Source organism: Mus caroli, chromosome 5 (genome assembly GCF_900094665.2).
Source record: "Mus caroli chromosome 5, CAROLI_EIJ_v1.1, whole genome shotgun sequence".
In the NCBI taxonomy this organism is placed as follows: domain Eukaryota; kingdom Metazoa; phylum Chordata; class Mammalia; order Rodentia; family Muridae; genus Mus; species Mus caroli.
In genome coordinates, this window is record NC_034574.1 from 14,323,158 (window position 1) to 14,349,730 (window position 26,573).

At 38.9% G+C, this 26,573-nt stretch overlaps 1 protein-coding gene across 5 annotated transcripts in view; it reads left to right on the forward strand.

Annotated features, from left to right (window-relative positions):
- The first annotated feature begins 2,518 nt into the window (after positions 1–2,518).
- The window catches only part of Magi2 (membrane associated guanylate kinase, WW and PDZ domain containing 2), a 1,402,993-nt gene continuing 1,378,938 nt past the window's right edge, over positions 2,519–26,573 (forward strand). For all 5 annotated transcript variants that reach the window (XM_021161942.2, XM_021161940.2, XM_021161941.2 and 2 more), the window contains exon 1: positions 2,519–3,167. In XM_021161942.2, the coding sequence (XP_021017601.1) occupies positions 2,867–3,167 (301 nt within the window). In that variant the 5' untranslated portion in view covers positions 2,519–2,866. The remainder of the gene's footprint in view (positions 3,168–26,573) is intronic.

The window sequence follows — 26,573 nt, forward strand, 5'->3', positions numbered from 1 at the left end:
TGGTACTACTCCCAGTAGTATGGATCACTTTACCCTTCAGCATCAATCATTAATAATTTTAAGATGCCCTACAGACTTGTTGATAGGCATCTGACAGAGGCAATTTTTTTTCAATTGCAGTTCTATTTCCCAGAAAAATATAATGTGTGTCAAGTGGACAAAAAAACTAAGTAGGAGGAAGAGAGAGGTGTTTAGAGATTCTGATTCCAATAGGTGCATGCAGGTCAATATAGGGTGGTCTGGGAGCAGACAGAGAGCTCTGTGGCTCTGCCAGCTTAAGAATAAGTGAGCCTCCTAGGGAAAGCAGCTGCTTCCCTGTTTTTCTTCTGTCCCACAAAAGGAGCAGGCCTAAAACTATGGTCACACTATACTGAGTCCTACTATGACATGTGCTAAGTAATATGGGTTAGAGGGAGTAGCTCAAGGCAGTGACTAAATACAGGTGTGAAGACAACCTGCAAGGGTCTGAATGCATGAAATTATTGTCATATTGGTTAGGTGCATAACTTTGTAAGACATAAAACAAACATCTGTACAATCTATCTCTGTGCCTTCCTTTCCTCACCGGTAAAGAAGTATATAAACTATATAATATAACCATAATATGTGATAAACAATTAGAACTTTAAATAACAGTGGACACATTGGAGGTAATTTGTAACTGCTGTTAAACAAATGCAAATTCTGTTCTTCACTGCCTTTATCACTTTCCACTTAGAATGGTGCTTTATAATCCTCAGCCTAACTTTTCATGAGACTGGGCTTTTAATGGAAATCTTGTTGGCTCAGGAGCATTCCTTAAAGCCAAGGACTGGGTAGTCCTCACCAGTCATAGCCAACTTTTCTCAAATGGAAAAAGGCACAAAAGTCAAGCAAATTCATCCTTTGTAAAGATCTTCAGCTCTGACCTAATCTGCTGTCCTCTCCACGATGTGGGGGTGGGGCTGAAGAGGAAGAACCTACTGTTCAAAGCCAACAAACCTGTGCAGGTCAGTCCCTTCCCTGCCTTGCCTGTCTGTCTCCTCAGTGCATCAGGCCCCACTAGTACTGTTACCCCTATTTAAAAAGAAGCAACCAGAGAAAGGTGGAGCAGCCTGATAAACGTGGCACTCCTGAAAAGCCCCAGAGCCAGGATCCACACCCCCTCTTTTCTGTCTGGGTCAGCTAAGCCTTTTGAACCGCCTTGCTTTCCTCCTACACTACATCCCAGACACCAAGGATCTTAACTGCTGATAATTCCTTCCCATACTCTGATTTACAAAGATGAGTGGGTGAGTGGTTCCTTTTTTGCCTGAAACATATTATTTCAAAGTTAAGCAAATGGAATGTAAGCTACGGAAATTCAAAAAGCACCACTCAGGGTTTGACTGGAGAAGTCAGCAGCCCTCAGTCTCCTGTGTCCTGCTTAGCTTTCCACCTGGCTCTAAATTTGGAAAAGGGCAAGGAGCTAGATAGGGGTACATTGCTCCACCAAGAGCCTTCTTTTCTTTCCTGTAGCAGAGTTGTTTGTCTGATTAACCTAAGACTTGACTCCTGTCCAGGTTAAACTCACCATTTCTACGTCTATGCTTTACTCCATTTATCTCCCTAACACCTACCCCACCGCCCCTCTCCACTCTTCAACTAGGGCAGGTGCCCTCCTCTATCCTATCTCCGCTCAATCCTCTTCAGTTTCTTCCAAGAGGACACATGGCCCTGTTGTGCAGATGTTATTTCACCTTATTCTTGCATCCAGGACGACCAGACTCCTTCCTCTAACTTTCCTCTATCGGAGGGGCACTTCTGAGAACTTTGCGAGGAATGAAAGACTGTAAAAAGTAGAGCGAGCCAATAGTGAAGTCTCTCCACCCGCTCCGCCTGCCAGGCCCTCTGCAGTTCCATGCTGGGACCCCGAACTCCAGCTTCCTTGTGGCAGGATGGAGCCCCAGAAGACTGTGCTGTAGATGGACCACCAGGCTCGGCATCGGGTCCCCCGGATTTCTGCTTTGTCCAGTGTTGGGGTGTGGGCAAGTCGGGGCGTCCTGCAGGCGAGCAGCCCGGCTCACAGGGAAGCTGAAGACAGGTCCACCCAGGGATCCTGGCTCTCTTCACCAGCCTGCCCATGCCGGGCCTCCGCTCCCCTCCTTCCCGGCTCCTGCCTCCTCCCGCAGGCTGCGGGGCGGCCCGGGGCCTGCCTCTCCCAGCGCCTTCACTACCGGGTCAAGCCGCGGAGGGAGGGAGAAGGCGGCGAAGCCCTCCCTGGTGCTCCACTCGGTGCGCGCGCCTCCTCCCTCGGCTCGCATCCCCCAACGCTGCCCCCTCCCCGCCGCCCGCTTGCATCCTGCCAGTACAGTACAACTAGTACACAGGCACACACGCGCACACGCGCACACACACGCGCTCCCTACCGCTGCCACTGCAGCTGCCATGGATATCGGCTAACAACACAGAGGCCGGCGAGCGCGCGCGCGTTCCCCACTCGCAGCACGCAGGAGTGGCCCCCGGCATCCCTACCCTCCTCCCCACCCCCACGCCACCCGCTCACCAGCTCGGCCACTGCTCGCGCTGGCTCGGCCGCCGCCACCGCCGCTAACGCCGCCAACGCCACCACAGCTTCCTCCGCTGCGGGGCCAAAGCCTTGAGTGTCATTCAAGGGACAGCACAACCTCACCCAAGCTCTCCTACCTCTGCCCAGCCGTCCCTCTCATCCTCCCCCTTCCTCCGCCACACTCCATCCAAAGAAGAGGGAAAGCGCGGAGCAGAGGGAGAGAAAGGCAAAGTCTGCCACCCTCTTCCCTTGGCCCCCTTGCTCCTCCATCCCGATTTTGACTCCCAGACCCTCCTTCCCAAAGGACCCTCTGGAACTGAAGCGACTCACCCTACTGCCATGTCCAAAAGCTTGAAAAAGAAAAGCCACTGGACTAGCAAAGTCCACGAGAGTGTCATTGGCAGGAACCCGGAGGGCCAGCTGGGCTTTGAACTGAAGGGGGGCGCCGAAAACGGACAGTTCCCCTACCTGGGGGAGGTGAAGCCGGGCAAGGTGGCCTATGAAAGCGGCAGCAAGTTGGTGTCCGAGGAGCTGCTGCTGGAGGTGAACGAAACCCCCGTGGCGGGGCTCACCATCAGGGACGTTCTGGCCGTGATCAAACACTGCAAGGACCCCCTCCGGCTCAAGTGTGTCAAGCAAGGTGAGCGCAGCTTGTTCGGTGCTCTGCCTGGCGGTGGGACCCCGGCGTGGGGATGGCATTAATAGGGTGGGCGCGGGTGTTGGATGGGTGTATGCTGCGCCACCGCGGGGTGGGGTCCAGAGAGCACGGTAACTGTGTTCGGAGCATTAGGGGGACCGGGACTGGGGGGCTGGTTGGCTGGCTAAGCCAGGTGGTACTGTAGCAGGCAACTTAGTTTGCCCAGTTGGACCCTCCCCTTTGGAAGATGCTTGGCCTTGTCTGACCTCCTCTGAGCTTTAGGCCAAATAGAATGTGCGCCAGTGGCGTGCCCACAGTGGACACAGAGCTTTCGGGGAAGGAGGAAAGCAAGGGAGGAGGAAAAAAGGAAGATGGAGCAACTTGAGGTGCAGAGCTGTCGCTAGAGAGATTGGGAGAAGCTCTGAATATTGGAGCAAGTGGAGACCCCTTGCAGGATATCCAGAACTAGTCTGGAGACACCTTGGTCCGTAGCGGTTCCCTAGGGATCACTGACTGGAGAGGAAGGAAAGGGACAAATTGGTTTGGACGCTTTGACCGGTTGTGTTCAGTAACTTTTTCCCTGCTTCACTCCTCGGTCTTTCTCCCCCGCCCATGGTCATGTCATGTGGGCACCGTGAGTCACGTGCAGACTGACTAACCCTAGAGATCGCCCCTGGCCAGCAGGCAGGAGGAGGGGCAGAGATTAAGAAGCGGGGAGCTGGGAAAGCTTTCTAATGTGGAAGGGGAGGCAGACTGCGGCATTACAAGGGTTCCCCTAAGTATTCTTCATTGACTGGGATTTTCTTATTGACTAGGATTTCTCTGTGGTTGGACTCTCCTCTAGCTCCAGACATGGGGGCGTGTTTGTGGCATAGAGGTGGATGGAGATGCTAGCTGGTCACAGCCCAGGCTCCCTGTGTTCTAACTTGGCTTCTGAAAAGTCTCTTCTAGGCTGTGAAGTTAATTTAGAGAGATTGGAATCTTGCTGAAAAAATGTATTTGCTTGAAATAAAATTGTGGTCCTGAGAGAAAAGTTTCATTAGAAAAGACTTTATTGTACAAATGTAGCGTGCCTTTGTTGTCCTCTGGTGGTAATGCAGTTTCTTGGGTGGCACAGGTGGACAGGACAGATCTGTCTCAAACATACCAGCATTATTGGTATGACAGTTTGTTGTCTATTGTTATTTGTCTTGCGCCAGTGTTGAAATTCTGAGTACTACTGTATCAGAATTGCTATTCGTGCTGTGATCCATTATGAAGAAATACTATAGAGCAGTTGTTTTTCAGAATAAAATTAACATGTAAAAAAAAAGTTCCGAAGTAAACAAGAGAGAACAAAGGTTCATAAACTTCTCTAAAGCTAAGCTGTCAAGGAAGAAAACATCTTCAGTGGAATTTATTGAGTATTCATCATATGTCATTTTAGACATATGATCTAATGTAAACATGCAGTATTATATGACACTGAAGAAGAGGGTTTAGTATCCTAGTATTTTCCAAAGTGACATTCTTTGAACTCAAATTCAGAAAATTGTGTTGCTACATTTTATGTTACGATTCTACATAATAGCAATAGATAAAAAATGTGAAGTTCAAGGTTAGAGTTCAATTTACTACAATTGACCAATACCATAATTTGGTGGTAAAAATATTGGTGTTTGCAAAGGAAAACAACTGCAAAAGTTAATACTTTTAAAATATCTGTTTGTTTAGGGGTTGATGGTTTATGGATGGGTGAATGGATATACCCACTGTGTGATATGGAAATCAGAAAACAGCCCTTGAAAATCATTTCTCCCCTACTGCTCTGTGGGTCAGAGAGGGAAATTAGGCTTGCTGAGACACTTTTCCTGCGATCAGCCTCACAAGCCCAAGTTAATACATTTCCACAGTGATTATTCTACTGTGGTTCCCACTGATCATTTTATTCTGATGCCTACATATTGAGATAGTTTTTGCAAACCTTAATACTCATAAACAATAAGTGTTTATGAGTATTAATAAAATAAATAATTAAAAGAAAATATTATCTAGTATTAGCAATTTACTAAAAGAAATTCAGAGAGACATTGGAAAAGTGAAGGCATAAAAGTTGTGCAAATTGAGAATCTGAGATGAGAAATGGGATTTTTTGGCCTACTCTGTGATAATGCTCATGATAAAACTAGGGCAAATTTAGGAAGTCTTTCCCTTGGGGAAGCATAATTTCTAACAGAACAGAGCTGGGAGTGATGTTGTAAGATGAGGTTTCCCTACTGGATCTTGACAAAGAAGCAGAAAGATCTACAGAGGCTGCTCCCTGCCCAGCCTTGATTTTAGCTAAAATTGATCCTGATCAATCAGCTTCTTGCTTGTAATTTGTTTGGAAGAATATAGCTGTTCAGATTCAGGACACTTATTATTATGGACTGAGATATTTAGGTGAAAATCTTTTCACAGTATATGTTAACCCTTAGTCTGTCAGTCTCCAGGTATCCAAATATAGACATTCATCTACAGAATTAAAATAGATATAAATAGATTAATTAATTAATCCATTTTAGCTTTTGCTAAATCTATAATCATATATGTTTATTTAAATGTAGTGATTCCTATATATTCTCTTATAAAATTGATCTTTTATCAGTAGTGATTAGATTTATTTAATTATAATTATGAGTAAGTGAAAATTGCCAGACATTAAATATAGAGCTTGTGATTGTTGGGTTTCAGTAGGGTTTGTACTTGTTTGAAAATTGGGTAGAGCTTTAGGCTTAGTAGTTCTATTTCTGGGGAGAATCAAGAAAAAAAATAGAAAAACATAGCATAGCCAGAGAACTCAAACATGGCTTGCTAGTGAGGTGGTTTTTTTTTTTTAATATTAATGAGATTGATTTTAAAGGTTTAGTTAAATATTGGACATTATGCAGAAACTACATGTATAATTATAGCAAAAAAAAAAAACTTGGGGAGATTTGTTAGAAATGGGAGCTATGTATAATACAAAGCACTAGCAAAATATACCCCAAATAAATTGCCATATTTACCCAAATTTTACTTACTTTTTGGCTAATTTTACATTATAGTTATTATAGATTTATAATTATCCTAATTTTTAAAGAAACTGAGAAACTAATATTTTAAGACATACTAAAGAAGACAGGTGTTTATAGTTTTTTCTGAACTGCTTAAATGCCTTCAAACTCATTATAAAAAAGCAAACATCAACAACAACAACAAAATTCTCACAACTTTTCAACACATTTCATCAGATTTCTCTTTACTTCATCATCTTTTAACCTACAGAATAAACTCTACAGGAAAAATACCATTTCTATTATTGGTGATATCCTGTTGATTCTTTAAACCATTCTTTTTGTTTATAATAATCTTTTCTTACCAATAGATTTGATTATAAGTCAGCAATATTGTATGCATTCTCATTTTTCCATAGGACCCCATGAAGAGAGCCCCTTGGGTGATCCTGAGATACAAACTGAAATGTTAACAGTTTTCTTTGTCTTTTCCTTTTATCTTTGCTGCTAAAGTTCACAGCAGCCAGTTAAGCAGACTGTCGTGTTCCTGTCCTATATTCCTTCAGCCATGGCTCCTGATGCCTCTCAGACTACACAGGGACCGACATAGCCTGGATATATTTTCCCATTTAGTATCTCACAATGGAAAATAAGAGGCAAAAACTTTTATAATTCTTACCATGTGGAAGGTAGGCCATTAAAAGCCTTTGAACTTCACTTTTAGACAAGATCTACCTTCAAAGAGAAAAAGATTCACATTTATTAAGAGTCTTGCTTTCTTCTTGACTGACTGCAGACTAATATGATGTGTTAGACTTCCACACTGCCTTTACCTTTTGGGGAGTGAAATCCAAAGTATGTCAAATTTTGCTAGTAAAAAATGATTTTATTCCATATAATTTGAGTTATGTGGATTTTGTATTCAAAAATAATAAAAGTGCTTTAATATGCTATTCAGCCTAATATTTGTCCAGTGCTAGGGTTCAAGTCCAGGGCCATCCATGCCCTGTTATTGGGCTATATCCACATTTACTGATTAACTATGTTAGGAAAATGTTGGTTAATAAACAATTAAACAGTTCAGCTTAAGCAGAGTTTGTGAAGGATACTTGTGTGGTTTTCCACTGTCTGTAACACTTTTGTCTTTCTTATTTTGTTTAGTTTTTGTTTGTTTTACTGTTGTAATGGCATGACTTTGAATGCTAAGCATGATCATCCCTTTCTCATGGGTTTGCTTTGAATGACAATAGTCTCCAAGTCAAATGCCAGCTGAAGACTGTAAGTGTGGCCATTTCTGCTCTGAACATTCACACTGTGTGTGGTTTTGTCACTGTTGTTTGTTTGTTTGTTGTTTGGTTGATTGCTTTGTTTCAATTGTTGTTGGTTGGTTGGGATTTTTGTTGTTGTTAGTGGTGGTTTTTTGTTTGTTGTTTTCTTTTATGGTTTGGCACCTCCACTACACTCAGTTTCAGTTTTAGCTGCTTGAAACTCACACATTCACTTTCATAATGAGAAAAAATGTTTGCACATTTGACATGTCTTCTGGCTTGCAGTTCAAACAATTACTTTCAAATGCATAGCAGACCCTGGTGGCAACATTTTCCTTAGGATGTGGGACAAGCAATTGTGAACTGTGCTGTATTCCTTGCAGGTTACCTGGCTTTAACACCCAAGAGCACTATTTGATGACAGTTGTATGAACAAGTTTTCTAAATGGGGGAGGTAGCAGTTTCTTAAGGGTAAGAAAGAACAACTGGGAATGTAATCTACTGGAAGTATTCCTCTTAGTGTGTAAGACCTTGAATGCTAGCTCCTGCCTTGTCAACAATCATTAGCTAAGTTACACATGTAAATCATAACATGGTGTGCAGGTAGTAAGCACTATGTAAATGCTAGTAAATCTTATTCTAAACATTTGGATCATTTTGAGGCACTCTCATTACTTTTAACCTTCAAGATATTTTTACAGTATTTTTAATTAAGTGTGTGTGTGTGTGTGTGTGTGTGCGCACGAGAGAGAGAGAGCAGGTGCAAGTAAGTTCAAATGCTAGTGGAGGAGTTGGCATTGCAGACAGTTGTGAGCTGCCTGGCATGGTTCCTGGGAATCAAACATGTATCCTCTTCAAGAGCAGCAAGTGCTCTGAACTGCAGAGCCATCTTTCTAGCCCAAGGTTTCAACACATTTTACTCTTAACTGTGATTAATTAAATTGGGAAAAGTAAAAGGAAAATACTAATGTCTAATTGGTCATAAGTGCAAAATTAAGTTAGCAACTTAGTGGTTTTTTTGTACAATAAATTCTGTTTTATAAAAAGCATTTTGTTGATATTGTTGCCATTAAACACAACGACATATTCTTCCACCTTTAAAAAGTAGCTATCATTGCTGTCTTCATTTATAATAATTTGGTTTTTTTCTATCTCAGGTTTTAGACCAGTTATCCATCTTACTAATGCTGTGAAACTTAAATGCAGTTCCTCATGGGCTGGTGACCCCCAATCATAAAATTATTGTTATTGCTACCTTATAACTATAATGTTGGTAATGTTATGAATCATAATATGAATATTTACATTTTTGATGGTCTTAGGCGGTGTCTGTAAAAGGGTCATTTGAACCACTGAAAGCATTGTGATCCACAGGTTGTGAACAACTCCTTTGGACAGAGCTTGTTTACACCCTCAATGTTATTCCCTTCTAAGTGTATCTTTTCTCCTTAAAACCTGGCAAGTATAATGAAGATTTTACTCTAATTTTGACAGCTATAGAAATCATGGGATTCATTTCATGTAAATATATATGTATATATATATATATATATGTATATATATATATATATGTATATATACACTTTTTAAACATCACAGTAGCCAGATAGATGACATTATAAGTGGAACTTTTACTTCATAGTGACAAGTTTCTGTTCAGGAGGAGATCTAATGAAGCTGAATTAATAAATGGCCATGATTAACACTGTATGTAACAAAGGAAATTACAGCAAACCCAGCAGAAGTACTCATTGCGCTTGTAACCGTGGCTGTACCATAACATAAGCAAAAGTCTGTGTGAACCAATGTCACAAAAGATGATCACAGCCTCAATGTCTCTATGGATAACACTCTAGTGACCTTAGCACTGCTTAAGTTAGTCCCAGCAGCGGTTGTGGTGTCAACCTTGCTCAGCTGCAGGTAGCAGGGTCCTGCAGCTTTCTTAGTATTTCTTAGTACTGTCACTCCTCATTTTAAACCTCAACTTCCTCCCGTTCATCTCCAAGAAATGATGACACAATCTTTCCCTTGATTTAATATGAACCATGTTACACAGACACTTTACTGATGAACCCATAAATGCTAAGGCCAGTTAACTAAAGATGTGAGTCTCCTGCTCACTGTTATACAATGTTCACGTCATCAAAGAAAATTAGTCAAAGTGCCTTCCATTATGGAAATTGATTGGCATTTAAGTAACTCTTGTAACAGAGTTGTGAAAATAATTGTTTAATAAATTTAAAATGTAAAGTTGGGTTTGATATGTAGTTTTGAGCATTTTAGACAGTCTGGAATAACTATTAAGAGTTTTCTTTTTTGACTACTGAATATACACCAATGACATCCAATAGATCCTTTTCTGTAGCCCATTAGGGTAATATTTTGAAGAAGTTACTGAATTTATTTAAAATATTGTAATGATTAAATGGCTTTATCTACCTAAGAAATTGTACTATTCATATATATGTTACATGAATTACATGGAGGTTGTCATGTAATTTTACTTAAAAAAGCACCAACATTATCCAAACCATAACAGATACTGTATCCAACAGTAACACACACATGTATAAAAGCATTTAAGTAAGCTTGATATACAAAGTAAAAAGTCTATACTGATACTACCAATTATAAAATTTGTAGAAATTTTCTTGATTTTTATAATGTCACTTAGTGAGGGGTATGTATATGAAATCACAAAACTTTTCTTAAATAGCCATGGATGTTTTTAACAGATTACTGTGAAGTACCAGGAAGAAAAAGTGTTGAGTAAAAAAAAAATTAATTGAATACTTTCCGCAGGACACTTTGTTTCAAACGTTTAAAAAAAGAAATCATGTTTCCCAAATTGTACACAGAACTTCCATGGATCAAGGACAGCTCCAAAGCTGTTTATCCACCACAATGTCACTAAATCAATCATAGAGAACTGGGAGAAAATATTAGTCCCCAAAGTGATTTTATGTTAGCACTCAACGCTCATTTTAAAGATGAGCTGTATTGTATATCCTAATAGTTTGCACTGGCATTCATAAAGAGGGGCTGATTTATTGGGGATACTATGCTTACAGTGGTGACTAGTGCCAGAAACCCACAGATTAACCTAGCAGCAAACTAAGCGGATTAAAATCTGATTAGCTGTTTTCAAGCATGAGAAAATTTTCCGATTTGAAATGTTTTGTGTTCCACCTTAATTCTGCCCCGCAAACCTGAGTTTGCCCTTCCTCGTACTCCATGCGGTAATGGTAAAGCATTCTTTTATTGGGCAAAGTTTCCTGAGAAACAAGCGAGTGTCTAGGCTTAAAGCATTACTGAACCCTTCCAAACAGCTTGGCTCCTTTCTAAAAGCATACTGAGCACAGACAATTCTAATCCTGTCTTTGTAGCAAGGCGCCTACCAAGGGTGGAGTGCAGTCTTAGGTAAACAGAAGGAAGGTACTCTTCCTTCTGGATGAGCAACAATGTTGTCAAAGATGGTTTCTGAATTAGGAGTTAAAACACAAAAAAGCCCTGTTTCCTTTGAAACATTCCTCCTTCTCTGTAGCTGGATCTACATTTCCTTATTACCTAGAAGTGTCTATGCTTTCTGACTCTTCAGTGTGGAAGTTAGTCAAGTGAACTGCAAATGCTATCTCCATGACTGGAAATATTGGATGCACATCTGTACCACATACAAATATGAAGAGCTCAGTTACTACTGTTAAAAGAATTTGTAAAATAAAAGGATTTGTGTGTGTGTGAGCACATAGCCTTAATGACTTGGGTTTCTTTTTTTCCTATTTATTGAAAAAGAGATTCCTAAACCGGGGTGGTGGCGCACACCTTTAATCCCAGCACTTGAGAGGCAGAGGCAGGCGGATTTCTGAGTTCGAGGCCAGCCTGGTCTACAGAGTGAGTTCCATGACAGCCAGGGCTACACAGAGAAACCCTGACTTGAAATATCAAAAGAGAAAAACAGAGAGAAAGAGAGAGAGAGAGAGAGAGAGAGAGAGAGAGAGAGAGAGAGAGAGAGAGATTCCTCTCTTACATGATCCATCCTGGCCCTCCCTCCACACCCTCCAGAACCTGCCTACTTTCTTTCTCCTCAGTATCCACTCCCCCTCCATTTCCTCTTCAGAGAAAAACAGGTTTCCAAGACACAACAGCCAAACAGAACAAAACAAGATCCAATAAGATAAAGCAAAGTCCTCACAATGAGCTGGACACAGGAACCCAGGAGGAGGAAAAGAATCCCAAGAGTAAGTATATTTTAATAGTAAGCAGAATTGGAAGTCTGATAGTTTCAAACCCTCAAACAAATCAAATACTCAAGTTTCTATAATATATGTTACTTTAAAGAAATTACATAAAAATCAAAATTTCCCTTTTACTTTATTTTTTATTACTTTTTTTATAATTCAGTCGTTATTTTACTCCCTCCCTGTCTGCCCTCCCACAGTTCTTCATCCCATTTCTCCTCTCTCTTGTCTCCAAGAGGATTTGCCCATGACTCCTACCCCCCAGAGCACTCCAATCCACCACTGACCCTCCCACCTCCACCTTCCACACTGACCACCCCTCAGGCCCCACCCCTCACCCCAGCCCAGGCATCCTGAGTGGCCTCCCCACTTCCTGGGGCCTCTGAGTCAGTCTCTCAAGAGTTAGGCACTCTCCCACTGAGGCTAGACCAGACAGTCCTTTGCTTTATGTAGGTCTGGGCCTCAAACCAGTTCCTGAATGCTGCCTGGTTGGTCTATCAGTGTCTGAGAGATCTCAGGGGTCCAGGTTAGTTGATACTGCAGGTCTTCCTATGGGGTCGTCTTCCTCCTAACCTTCTTCCAGCCTTTCCCTAATTCAACCACAGGGATCCCAAACTTCAATTCATTGGTTGGGTGTAAGTATCTGCATCTGTCTCAGTCTGGAGGTGGACTCTCAAATTTCCCTCTTCCTGCTGTTAGGTATTTCATCTAAGGCCCCTCTATTTGAGTCCTGAGTGTTTCTCACTTTCCAGGTCTCTGGTACTTTCTAGAGGGTCCCCTCACCTCCCACCCCGAGGTTTCCTATTTCCATTCATTCTGCTGGCTCTCAGGCTTCTCTCCTGTCTCTCCGCACCGGTACCTGATCATGTTCCCCTTTCCCTCCCTTCTCTCACCAGGTCCCTCCTCCTCTTTCTGCCTCCTATGATAACTTTCTTCTCCCTCCCAAATGGAATTGAAGCATCTTCACTTGGGTCCTTCTGCTTCTTAACCTTCTTGAATTCTGTAGATTGTATCCTAGGTATTCTGTCCTTTTTTGGCTAATATCCACTTATTAGCAAGTACATACCATGCATGTCCTTTTGAGTATGAGTTACTTCCTGAAGACCCAGCTATACCAACAAATTAATTTTTTTAGATTTTTTTTCTTTGTATCAAGATGTAGACAGCAAGCTGTGTAAAAACACCAGATACTATCCTCGTAACATTAATCTTAACAAAAGAATTAACAGCAAAGGAGAATTCTTGTTCATCAACTGGATAATATATTTGCATACTGTGTAATTTTAGTTGGTTTAAATGTCTTAGAGAAAAATGAGACTTTTATTCAATAATATGAATTTGGGGCATTGAAGTTATAAAGACGTAATTATTTTTTTAAAAAAATAATGAAATTGTACCATACCTCTATATTTCTGTCCAAGCAAAGATATTAGCATTTCGAATTTTAAAATGAAAAACCCTACTGTTTAATTAGCAGGGATACTAAAACACTTTGCCATGAAATAAAGACAATGCTACTTTATATGATTATAGGTATTTTAAATGAGAAACATTTTCCTTTCAACCAATTAATTCAGTGTTTATGAACTTGTGTCTACTGAAGACCAACTGTTAAAATGTATACAGTTAATGATTTCTTTTATATTCTAAACAATATCTTCAGTCATTATATTAGAACAAAAAGGTGTCATCTTGCATTTTCTCACATCTCAATTTTATGTTTTTATGCTTTTAAATTTAGTTGTACCTGAAACACTGAAGCATTAATATTGTATATACTATAGGGGTACCATTTAATAACTCAACTTAAGAATATGTCTCTACACAGGGCTCCCAATGGAGAAGCTAGAGAAAGTACCCAAGGAGCTAAAGGGATCTGCAACCCTATAGTTGGAACAACATGATGAACTAACCAGTACCCCAGAGCTCTTGTCTCTAGCTGCATATGTATCCAATGATGGCCTAGTCGGCCATCACTGGAAAGAGAGGCCCATTGGACTTGCAAACTTTATATGCCCCAATATAGGGGAATGCCAGGGCCAAAAGAATGGGAATGGGAGGGTAGGGAAGTGGGGGGCGGTATGGGGGACTTTTGGGATAGCATTGGAAATGTAATTGAGGAAAATATGTAATAAAAAAAAACAGTGAAAAAAAAAAGAATATGTCTCTAAAGCTGGTTCTTTACTCTTATCCAAATCCAATACAGTAACTATGAATGGACGGGCAATTCAGCCAAATCATCTTCATCTTCTCATGTAGAAAGCATCATGGTACTCTTTATATTTGGGGATATTGACCACAAAGGAAGTTTGCTTCATTTGAATATCTTTTGAGATTCATCTTAGCAACAAAACTATTAAAGGAGGACTTGGTTGTCTAGCTAGAATGCACTCGCCTTTTCCCCCTTCCTCTCAATTTCATTTTGTTAGAATGTCAGCTCTATTCACGAATGCACATGCCAATGTGCTGATTTGTTTTCATATCAGATTGGCTTCAGCTCAAGCGACTAAATCCCAACTAGTCTGATGCAGACAAGACAGTTCCATCTTTTTACCAGTGATCTCTTCATGATATGGCTTGTAACCCTGTTCTGAGTATTGAGAACTAAGAATTCCTTCAGGGGACTTTGAGAGATTTCTGAATCCTTAAATAAGATTAGAGCATAAAATATTATTCCCTCCTTGGACTGAAAGTTGACCAGAAGCAGCTGTCAGCCATTCTGTGATCATGGACCACGCTCTGCAGAAAATGGGAAGAGGGCAAAGCCGACCAATGGAATGCCTAGGCTCCTTGATGGACATCTGGAATAAGGAACCAATTGCTTGACCTCTCTTAGAACCAAAGCACAGTATGTTTATGACATTTAGTTTGAGATTTCTGGGGCTTGTAGGCAAATCACGCTGGTTTATTAATATAAAATATGCTTAATTCCAATCTTCTGTTAGGAGAGGCAAACACTGTTAATGATCTTGCAAACTCAGAAGTTTGGTGAATACAACAAAATGCACTTTGTCACTATTTCAGCTCAGCCAAATTTGGGGTATTTCTTCATTACCTCACTCAATTCTGTTTCTGTTTTAAACCTGAGAAACTTTTCATCATCTTGAGATAAAAACTAGGAACACAAATCCGTCTTAACCTTATCTAAAATGGAACATATTCAAGAAAGCAAATCAGTTACAAAACCATACCAGCAATGCATGCCAAATCCAGCTTGAGATATTTTTGAATTATAAACTGTTTACAAATGTATTTAACATTGATCCGGGAATGTATGTAATTATAAACTGACTCATCAAAATGTTCCAACTCCACTTACTTAGGACTAGAATTCATTTACTAAATATTCACAAACTGTTTTTTGGAGCCTACTTTTTGGCAGACACCAAGCTAGTGACTACATATGGATTAATAACAGCATAATGAAGACTATCATATAGTCAAGGTCTTCAATTTGTGCCCCGTCTTTTGTGATCTGATTTCAAAAGCTATCAAGAAAAGTAAAAAAAAAAAAAAAAATGAAAAAAATAACGTATTGGGAAGAAAATGTACCAGGAGTCCTTAGTCTCCAGCATCATGCATGGGGTTTGAGTAGTGCCAATCTTTGTACATAGACATCTTCTCCGGAGCATATGTGCCAAGAACCATGCTAGCAATGCCATAAGGGCTCATGAGTCTTGATCACATCTAAAGAATTTATTATTAGTGTATAATAGTTAAGAGTACAAAGGTCTAGAGAAAGAAGGTTTGGATGCCCGTAATATAAGTGTCATGTCCTAGATGTCAATCTAAGAAAAAATATAATGTGCACATTTATGCCTTAGACCCTTATTTTGCAAAATTCATATTGTTACATAATATTTTTCAGAGATTTAAATGGATAGTTTGTTACAATGCCTATAATATGCTTCGAATCACTATGAGCTTAATAACTAATTGTTACTATATAGCAACTGTATTGTACATCAATATGTAATTTAGTTAATATTTACTAAAAATAATAATATTTAATCCTGTGCATTTTCTAAAAATCATACATGAAGCTAAAAGGCACCTTTTATCTCTTAGGTCTCAAGCAATGTTGATGGAGCAAAGATTACTGATTAAGTAATTCCATGAGAACTATAGCAAACGCTTTCAGAAAAAAAAAAATGTAGAGAGCTGTTGAGATTCTACAATTCATGGGTTGTGACAAGAGTTTCCAATTAGTAAACTCGAGAGTTTGATGTAAGAAGTAATGAGAAAAGAGCTTGCAGAATGGAAAGTCAGCCATGCCACTGTAACAGACTGAATTCTAATGCTTTAGCCATTGTGAATAACAAACCTGTATGAAGTGCTTCCTATATATTAGGCAGTTTTCAAACCATCTTGAATACATGCATTTCATTTCTCAAATGACTTTATAAGGTAGACGTTTCCAAGGAAGATGACCACCTTTCATAAAGGCCACATAACAGCAGAGCCAGAACCTAGGAACACAAACTCTGTCAATATCTTAAAGCAAATCTAGGGGAGCTTCCATACTGTGTTGGAAATGCCCTTAGAACAGATTAGTGGGCTCAGATTTATTTAGTAATTTTTCAGGGAGTGAACATGTCAGTAACATTCTTTGGAACGTATTTAGGAATTGAAGATACCTAGCTAAAGGAGATTTAAGATACAGATACAACAGCTTCAGAGGCTCCTGGGTGTTAAGAGGAAAGGGTTTTAGGCCTTCAAACATTGTAAAAATGATAGGAGAGAAGAGGGATGAACCAGGAACCAAATAGGTGGCAATACCATCAATATTTATGAGCAAATGTAGAAAATAAAAAGTGTTGCTTTACTTTCTCATTTCTGATGGCTGGCACTATTTGTTAAGATAGAAACTGGAATCAAAGGTTACCAGAAGTAGATGGCAGAGCTGATATTGGCAGTGCTTAATTTGAGGTACCTGGAAAGTGTCTGCCTGACTAACATGGTACTAAAGTCAGAACTTCCTGCATAGAAATTTACAAAACATACCACTATTCAATAAAATGATTAAAGACAAAATAACATAGAGACATTGCACTATCTAAGTTTGAGAACAGGACCCGAGCTTCCACCAAATAAACTAAGTCTGTAATCAGAGCTGTTTTACTGTGTTGTGCTTGCCACTGGCAGATGCTGCTGAGAGTTTCAGAAAAATGAAGTCCGAGAAGATTTCCATTGCTTTTGGCGCACGCAGAGGTCACCTTCATTCTGGATCATTCCAGTGGAGGCGTTACAAGTACACAGATGTCCCATAGAATCATTACTATAATGAAAAGGTAGTCAGATAGTATATACCTTCTACTCCTTCAAGAAACATGTTGAGTGGCTAAAGTGAAATGAACCCTAAGGCATGGGTATTTTGTTGGACTGTGTTTGTGCTCTGTGGTAGAACAAGTGTGAGCTTTAAATTCTTTATTTGTGCCAGAAATGCACATTATTTTACCTACATAATATTTTCTAGCAAATCAAAATCCTTTGACTGATTTATTGACTAAAATAACTACTTGTTGTTTTCTGCACCATGATAAAGCTGGGGCTGCCATTCAAGCAACCTTAAAGATCAGATCTCACTTTCCAAGAGTACAGGGACGAAAGCCTAACGGAGTTTACCTAAAACATTCCATTTATTCTGCTCATACAGGAATAAATAAATATCCTGCTTTTGGAGCACCTCAGAGGGCAAAGGTGCAGAGTACAGATCTTAGGAACTGAAGAGATCATTGAGGGGCATTTCCAACCTCACTGTCCTTGCTTGCTTGGGGTTGATTTTTTTCTGAGTCTCTGTTTCCTCCTACCCCTTTGAGTTGTATTAGTAAACGTTATCACGTGACAAAATAAGTGAAACAAAGTTATTTTGGATCAAAGTTTCAGATGTTTCAGCCTGTGGTTGAGTGGTTCTGTCACTGTAGATGTGGCTACATCCTCATGGTGTGTGTGTATGGTGGATGAAGCTGCTCACCATTTGAGAGCAGAAAATCAAAGGGGAGTTAAGTGTGAGGGTCTGTATATGAGACCATTCAAAAGGATTCTTCTAATAACTTTGTCCAACTAGGCCTCATTATCAGCTAGTAAATTCACCCATGTACTTATCAGTGGGTTAGGAAGTTAGCACCTTCAATCTCTAATTATTCACTGGCTTCAGTAGAAACAGGGACTGAGAACACAGCCCTCACACAGGGCCATTTTTGCAGAATTCTTTACAACCAAACCAAAAGGAGATTGTTTATTAGGAAGAAGTCTTATAATGTGAGTTAAAATCTTTATACAATTTTTAATGTGGTAGAAGTGGTAAACCGATGTTTGAAGACTAAAGATAGGGACTTAGAGATTGCTCACAATAAAAGAAAATTTGAGATTGTCCCTAAGTCTGGAGTAAGAGTTCAGTAGACACAGTATGCAAAACAGAAAGAAGATAACCAAAGGAAGGTGTCTGTGTTACTTCACTATGCCTGTGAAAGGTCACCATGAACAAGGCAACTTATAAAGAGTTTAATTGGGGGCATCTTTATAGTTTCAGAGAGTGAGACCATGACTATTGTGGTAGGAAGCATGACAACAGGCAGGCAGGCATGACACTAAGATCTTACAAAATCCACAAGCATGGGGCAGAGAGAGATAGCATTAGAATAGTGAGAGCTTTTGAACCCTCAAAGCCCACTCCTAGTGACACACTTCCTCCAACAAGAGCACACCTCCTAATTCCTCCACACACTTGAAACACTGTGGACCATGCATGCAAATATAGGAGCTTATTGGTAAACACTGTTGTTTGAGCAATGTATTAGCAAAAGAAAGTCTTTTTCATATTCATTTTTCAGGAAAAGGGACACTTGAGTGTGGTGAAGAAAGAAGATTTTAATTGGCATCTGTATTGACAGGAAACAAAGTGGAACGAGGCTGGTGACTGTTGTCAGGACTGGAAATGAAGTAAAATATGGGACATATTGTGGAGGTAGATTGAACTAGAATTTATATTATGCTAGATGAGAAATAATAGACAAAGCACAGCATCTCCTATAATCTCTGGGCTAAGGGGGTGTGAGACACAAGAACTCTAGGGCCTCACTGGTGAACCAGTCTAGATGATCAACAGACTTCAGTCTGAATAAACAACTATCTCAAAAAAGGAACAGAACAAAACAAAGCACGTTCCACCAAGTAAGATGGTACAGGGAGACGGGAGAAAACAATGAATATCAACTTTTCCCTTTGTATATGTGTACGTAGAATCATGTGTATCCCCACACAAAAAGAGATACACATAGAAAATGTTAAAATGCATACATGACAGATAGCATTAGAGACGGAAGTAAGAGGAACTGTGGAGTCAAACTCAGGCCTGTGACTCTGGAAAGACTGCAGAGTAGAAGAAGACATAACTACAAAGGTTAGAATTTGATCCATACAAAAATTGATTCAGGCAGTTCTAGAAGCAGAAAATTATCACATTGAAAAAGTGTAAAGAAAAGCAGTATGTTGGGGCTGGAAAATGACTCAGCAGTTAAGAGCACATTCTACTTTTGCAGAAGACCATAGTTTGTTCCCAGGTTCCATGTTGGGCAGCTCACAATCCTCTGTCATTCAGGACCCAGCGGACTCTGATGCCTCTGGCTTCTGCAGGAACCTACACGTAAGTGCACATATGTAAACACATCAGTATACCAGTATGTATAAAATTAAGTAATAAAATTAAATAAATAAAAATGTAAAGAAACATGCCAATTTCAGAGCTATTTCAGAATGTACATAATTAGTATGATAATATTCACAAGGTTGTTAGAAGTAATATTTTACTTTAAATTATTTAGACTAGGCACTAGAATTTGGGATTGTTCATTAAATTAAGTTTTAAAATGCCTAATTTGTATTTTAAGAAGATTTTCTTATTTTACTTTTCTCCATGTAATACCACTTAAAGAACAGAGTGTCAAGAAAGTGGTGTCTGGTAACATACTGTGTGTGAGGACCTGCCAGATGGCAAGTCTGATGTTCAAACATAGATGGCCATAAGTCTGCAGCTCACAAGTGTATTGGATGTGCAGTTACAAGAGTAGAGATTTGTTTTGGACAGAAATAGCAACAGCCATATAGGGAGCTCTGGTCCCCTTAGAAGAACAATGAGAATAAGACATCAATGGTGAACATGTGAGGACTGTTTACAATAATAGGCTAGCATGGTAGAACTGATGGTGTATTCCATTCCAAAGGCTAATAGACCAGAAAGCCTATAAAAGTCAGTACTCAGTGTTAGTCACAAGAGTCCCAATCCAAAGTCAGTCAGGGAATTAAAATTCCTCTTTACTAGAATTTGTAGTATTTTTAACAGAGATCAAGGTAGTATACCTATACTACTAATAGTAGTAGTAGTAATAATCCAGTCTTCTTAAGTTATTCTTTTAATGTACATAAATTTCATATATGTATATATATACACACACACATATATGTATATGTTTATGTATCACTATACATAGCTCTAAAGATATTTCTATTTTACTAATAAGTCAATAAAATCAAATAGTAAGAATTCTATCTTTATGCTATCTTTGCCTGTTTTTTTCCTTTTAACCAAAGGTTATAGTAGTTAGACAGTTCTCTACTTTTTCATTCTATTTTAAGATGTCTCTCTTTGACCATGACTGTGATGTTCTAGGTTATTTTTAGAGTAAACTCTAAAATGCAAATGTTCTCTAAGTGGCACCAAAGTTGCTCTTTGAGATGTTTGTAATGAATCACTTTTCTCTAACATGTAAAATAATTCAAAGATCTTGGTAGAAATCTCTAAAATATTTATCATTTTGAAAGCTCAATTGACTATGTCTCAACTGACTTGATATTATGCCATGTACTTCAGTGATGGAAAATTTTAACTAATAACTTTTAAGGCAGTTTTGTAGTTTTAGGTCCCAGAAATAATATATGGAATACTGTGAACATTATCAGTTTTAGAATGTTGATTCAATTATCCTGCCTAGACCTGGCATGTGAGAATCATATCTAGATCCTCCTGAGGCTTACTCTACCACAAAATCCCTATTTCCTCTAATTCAGTAGGACAATAGATTTACCAATAAAGGTTTTTAATGTGTCACATGAATTGGAACAGGAGCACATCAAGGCCAGGGCAGCATCTGATTCAAAACCATTTCACAGATCCCAAGAACAATTTCTGAAAACATGTAGAATATTTTAAAATCATTGGTTGAGTGAATGAAAGAACATGTCTTCTTTCTTTGTGGCTCTAATTTTACTTGAATCACAGTGTATTATTCAAGGATCTTCAGTGAAATAGTAACAATTAGTGGGTAACTGGAGTCATAAGGGATTCAGTGATTTGCATAGGGAGTCTGACTAGGTACAAATTGTACAGTGGAAGTGGGACATATGGAAGGAACACAGAGTAAATGGTGGCACCTTCCATTCCAAAGGCAAACAGACAATAAAAGCTGGTGCTGCCCCTTAGTAACAAGAGTGCCAATCCAAAGTCAGCCAGGAAATTATAATTTCCCTTTACTAAGCAGGATGGTCAAACCTAACTCTGCTAAAGACTTAACCTGACTGGGCAAAACCTACTCATATCAGAAAGGGTCCCCCTACTTCACCGATTATGCTGATTTAAATGTAAGGCCATCCAAAGACACTTTGCAAGATATACCTAGAGTATGCTTGATTAAGTACCTTGGTACCTGTGGTCCAGTCAGGTTGACACATAAAATGAATATATATATAAACATATAGCTATTTTGTCCTGTAAGCATATTTTAAAAATATTTAAAACAGTTGAAACAACTTCTTTTGTATATGTTATATTTTGCTATAGTATACTCTGGTAGATTTTTTTTTAAGTGTGAGCACATCTTAGATCATCCATGAATGGACCATTTTTTTCCCCACAAAATATTTGTCTTCTCCAAAATAAGTTGTAAGTGATGTTTTGAAATGCACTTTCATTTATAATTAATCTAAATGAACACTATCCCACTTTATTGACTCTCATTTTCCACATTATGCTGATGCCTTTATGAATAGGTGCATGGTTGTGTCTAATTAAAATGTTGTTTGTTAAATAGCTTAACAATGTGCAATATATCCTTGCTATGATTCAAAATAGTATGAGCCCTTTACAAAGCCAGGATGCTAAGACAATTATCCATCAGCAATAAACAGTTTGGCTGCTAATGGCAGAGGCAGCTTAGAAGTTCTCTTAGAATAGAGATTTTTTTTTCCATTTGGAGAATTGCCTTTGTTCTTTGTTCTTTTTCCAAAAAGGAAGTTTTATTCTAGCTAATAATCATTTATGGCTTTTTAAAAGAACTGCTGTATTTGAAAATGTGGAGGTAGCATATTAACTAGTTCATAGTAAGAAAATGGTATACATTTGCTGTCCTTTTCAAAATATTGACTTGTTGTTGTTGTTGTTGTTGTTGTTGTTGTTGTTGTTGTGATAAGAGTCTTTGCTGTATAGCCTTGAATACCCTGGTACTTTTTTTTGGGGGGGGAACAGTCAATTTTATTTAGAGTGTTCTCTAGTGAATAGTCCTGCATTCAGGAATGTATTGATAGCAAAAATTTGGCTCAATGAGTTATTAATTCTTTCAAAGGGGAAAAAGTTGGGTAGCAGTGAAGTGAGGAGATTGAGATCTGAGAGGAGTTAGTGAAAGACTGGGGACTGAATACTATTTTCAATTATAGCCCAGATTTACTTCAAACTCAAGGAGATCCTCCTGTCTCCAAAGAAGAGGAATTACAAGCATGCCTCACAATGTATATATTTTATTTTCTCTGTCAAAATAATTAAACAATAGTTCATTCAGTTAGTAAATTTTAGAGGAGGTTGTGAGCCGTCTGATGTATATTCTTGGAACCCAATGTGGGTCATATGTAAGAGCAGCAAGTTTTCTTAACAGCTCAGCAATCTTTCCAGCCCTTATAGTCTCTTCTATTATTTGTTTAATTAGATGTGATGTCCTCTGATGTTATGGTACTAAACTTGCAATCTCTAATTTATGCTTGTGTTTTAAATACTGTGACTTCACATAGGGACAAGAAATAAAAATAATAAGATTAACAGCTAGTTTGGGTTGATCACAGTTGTACAAAGAGTAAAAACGAATTCTTTTTCATCTCCTGTCTCAAGTCTAGCTCAGCTACTACTGGTCCATTTCTGAACACAATCCATGGTCCACTTCATAATTACTTGTCACCTTCCTGAATTGTAATAATCTCATTGTTCCATAGAAATAAAAGAATAGTCTGATGCAAGTGCCCATGTGCATGTTGTATCACGCTGAAGGGCTCTACCATCTTCTCAACTTGTTCTTCATCAGGATCTCCTAAGGCCTGTAACAACAGCAGCAACTCCGGCCTGCTTCTGTGCTTTTTGTCTGCCATATCTGATCCTACCCTCTCTTAATCAAGGGCAGAATGAAGAAGAAAGAACAAGAATACAGGTGGAAAGCTTGTTTGTCCAGCTCTTCTAAGTTGCACACATATCCTCTTCCAAGTCGGGCATGTATGCATAGCCTTTGTTATAGGCTCTATTTATGTGTTCTTCAGAGATAACTGACCATTCCCATCCCCGTCTATACTGCCACACTTTGAATGCCACAGCATCTCCTTACAGGAGCATTCAACTCTCAGCCTGATCACTTATCATTTCACTAGCAGCATCTGCCCACTGCACACCACTGCCCACTGCAGTCTTTGGTGGCCCAGCAGACAGCTCTCTTAAGCAGTACTGTTCTAATGATGCATTTAATTTGTCAAGTTGAATCTTTTGAATCCTTGACCATTCCTATGGTAGAAATGTCTCTGCATCTATTTAACCCAATTATCTGGGGGCTGTGTCATCCAGATTCCCATTCTCAGAATTCTTCTTGCAAGAGCTAGGTATAACTGCTGTCTCTATGAGTGCATCCAGTAATTTTTGGGAAAAGATTTCATATTAGTTTCTAGATATCAACATTAGGCAACTATATCAAGAATTTAACGGCATTTGAGAGTGGTCCTGCTAACTCCCATCTTTTTCTCTCAAGATGATACTTTCCTGTCTATTAATGCTCTTTTGGGGATGACTTTCCAATAATCCCTTTTCAAATACTCAGTCTTCCTCCTATATGCTGCTGGAAACAATGAGATGATAACTGGCTTTACCAGTAATTTTCCATTGACATCAGCTTTGAAGCCTTAGCTACATTCCAGGAAACAAGAAAAGTCCCACTTCACATCTAATTATGCTCATTTAAGGATTGCATTAATTCTATGAGGGAAGCGTTCTAATCATTTCAGTTAAACATCAGGAAAGTGAAGCAAAAAGAGTCTCATAACTCTCCCAAGGTCAGGCAGCTTGCCCGAGGTTACTTAATATGAAGTAGCTGCCTGACTGCAAGCTCTTATCTCCTCTACTAAACTGCCCAAGTAGAATTGGGCAGAGTCTAGAGGATTAATGAACCAATCCCCTAGATAGGTGCCCCAAACTGCTAAGTAGACAAAGCACCCAAACGTGTCCCTGTTCTGATTCCATTTCACCTTCCAGACCTTCAAATGGTCTTATAGAAACATATTCTTCTCTTCCCCTTCTTCCTGTCTTAGAATGATTCAAACACTTGACGATTAATTAGTAATTTCAAGCTGAAACCATGAGCATTTTATAAGGTTATGCTAGTCCTTATTCAGCTGTCCGAGAATTGCATGTTATTGTAGTATGTAAACTATTAAAATGGCACAATAGGACTTTACTAAATAGTAAGGGGAATGCATTATTTCAAGTAGCAAAGAACTGAAAAATTCTCCAACAGTGCTTTTATGCTTTCTGAATTGTGTAGGTATTTTATTTGTACTTAAAATTTTATTACATCATTAGTTTATACGAATGTGTCTCATAAATCAAAAAACTTGCTTGCCCCTTTCTCACTAGAAAATGTTGGTTTTGCTGCTATGTTTGATATAAATCTGCTATGTAGTGTGTGATATTAAATAGCATACAAATTATGAATATTGTATTATTAAAATATATCTGCTTGTAAACTGTAAATACTGGGGATTTGGCGGGAAAGAACTGTCTTCTCTCAGGTGCTTCATTCCAGCAAGACCACACAGAGCTTATCTTTGGTATTACTTGAGTTGCATATTTATTTCATCTTGCCCAGCCTGCAGCATCAGCTAGTTCCTTCTGCTGGTTCCAATTATTATGATTATTTCCAGCCGGGATGAAGTCTGGCAAAGCAAATATGGAAGAGGAAAGAAAAGAATAGGCTTGTTTCCTTAAGCTCACATTGAAGCCCATCAGCCTTTAACTGCACAAACCATTCGTTAAGATTTGCAGTGAGAAACTTACTCTTGGTTTTGGTTTTATTGGGTACTGCAGACAAAAACTCAAATGTATACAAGACACAGCTTAACACTGTGTCAAAATTTGGATGGAGCATACCTTACCATTGACCCTTATAGACGAGATATTGTCTTGGATTGCAGATGCTAAAGGACATCCTTTAGCGGCTGTTCTGAAAGTTCACTGTACGTATACTGGATGAAAAACGTGAGATTATAAGTATTATATTACTTTAGGGAGATGTAGCAATATTTATAGCTCTGTCTTGAAAATAATTTGGATAATTATTTTCTCATCTTTAGTACCCACCATGGTTGGGGATATCAGATTAATTGTGTGCACAAAGATTGTGCAACTAGCAATGGAGTAGGACTAAGGTAACTTCTGTAGGTTCATTTCTGTCCATTTGTGTGTGTGTGTGTGTGTTTCTGTGTCTCTGTGTGTGAGTATGTGTGTGTCTCTGTGTCTCTGTGTGTGAGTGTGTGTGTGTCTGTGTGTGTGTGTCTGCATGTGTGTCCGTGTGTGCGTGTGCGTGTGCATGCGCGTACCTGTGTTTGACAAAAGGCAGTTTTCCTCTATTCCTAAGTGCACAAGGTTTCTGAGAAGAAGTCCTAAGGATTTAGGACACTTGAATAAATTGCCTCTGAATCTTTTCTTTAGATTCAAGGATTCAGAAGAAGAGCAATCAAGGGAATAAAGGCATTACCTTAGATGCTGCGTGAAGTTGCCACTGCCATTCCTTGCCTAGGAAGTCCTAATTGACACAGCTAACTAAGAATCTACAGACTCATTCTCTAACTATAAAGCAGGCAAGGGCATAATGCAGAAGTATGTGTTGAAGTAGATTCTTAAGCTGTAGGATTTTTACAAACTAAGCCTGAAAGTCTCTTTTTGGTAAGTAAAATAGATGTGTCTCAGATCCACATCTATTGTTTAAAATTAATACATCATACCATCCTCTGTAAAATTCTTTCATTTGATTAGAAACAAGATATGCTTTTGTAAATTTATTCATAGTGTTCATTGGAGGAACTATTTTTTATTGGTAATGTCTTTTTTGTAAACTTTTAGATGTCTGATAATTTTAGTTTACATTACACCTATCAAAGTAATATACTTCAACACAATACAGTATTAAGTGTCAATGAAAAAATTAGTTAACTTGAAAATATTTACTTCAGGGACCAAATCTTATATAATTAGAAATACTTTGATTCTGTAGTCATTCAAATTATGATATCATCATTACAAGAGTCAGTACTAACATATATCAAAAATAAAGGATTCTAGTTTTCCCAACATTTCTTCTCCTGTCTACTTTTCTAAATTAATCACAAAACTCTATCAAAGTTATGGAACAGAACGTTTATAGCAGTAAATTTAATTAGAAACAACAAGAGCTAGCTGTAGAATCACACTGCTTTATACCCAGCAGCTGGCAGCCTGGTCTACAGAGAAAGTTACAGAGCAGCCATATATATATATATATATATATATATATATATATATATATATATATACACACACACACACACACACACACA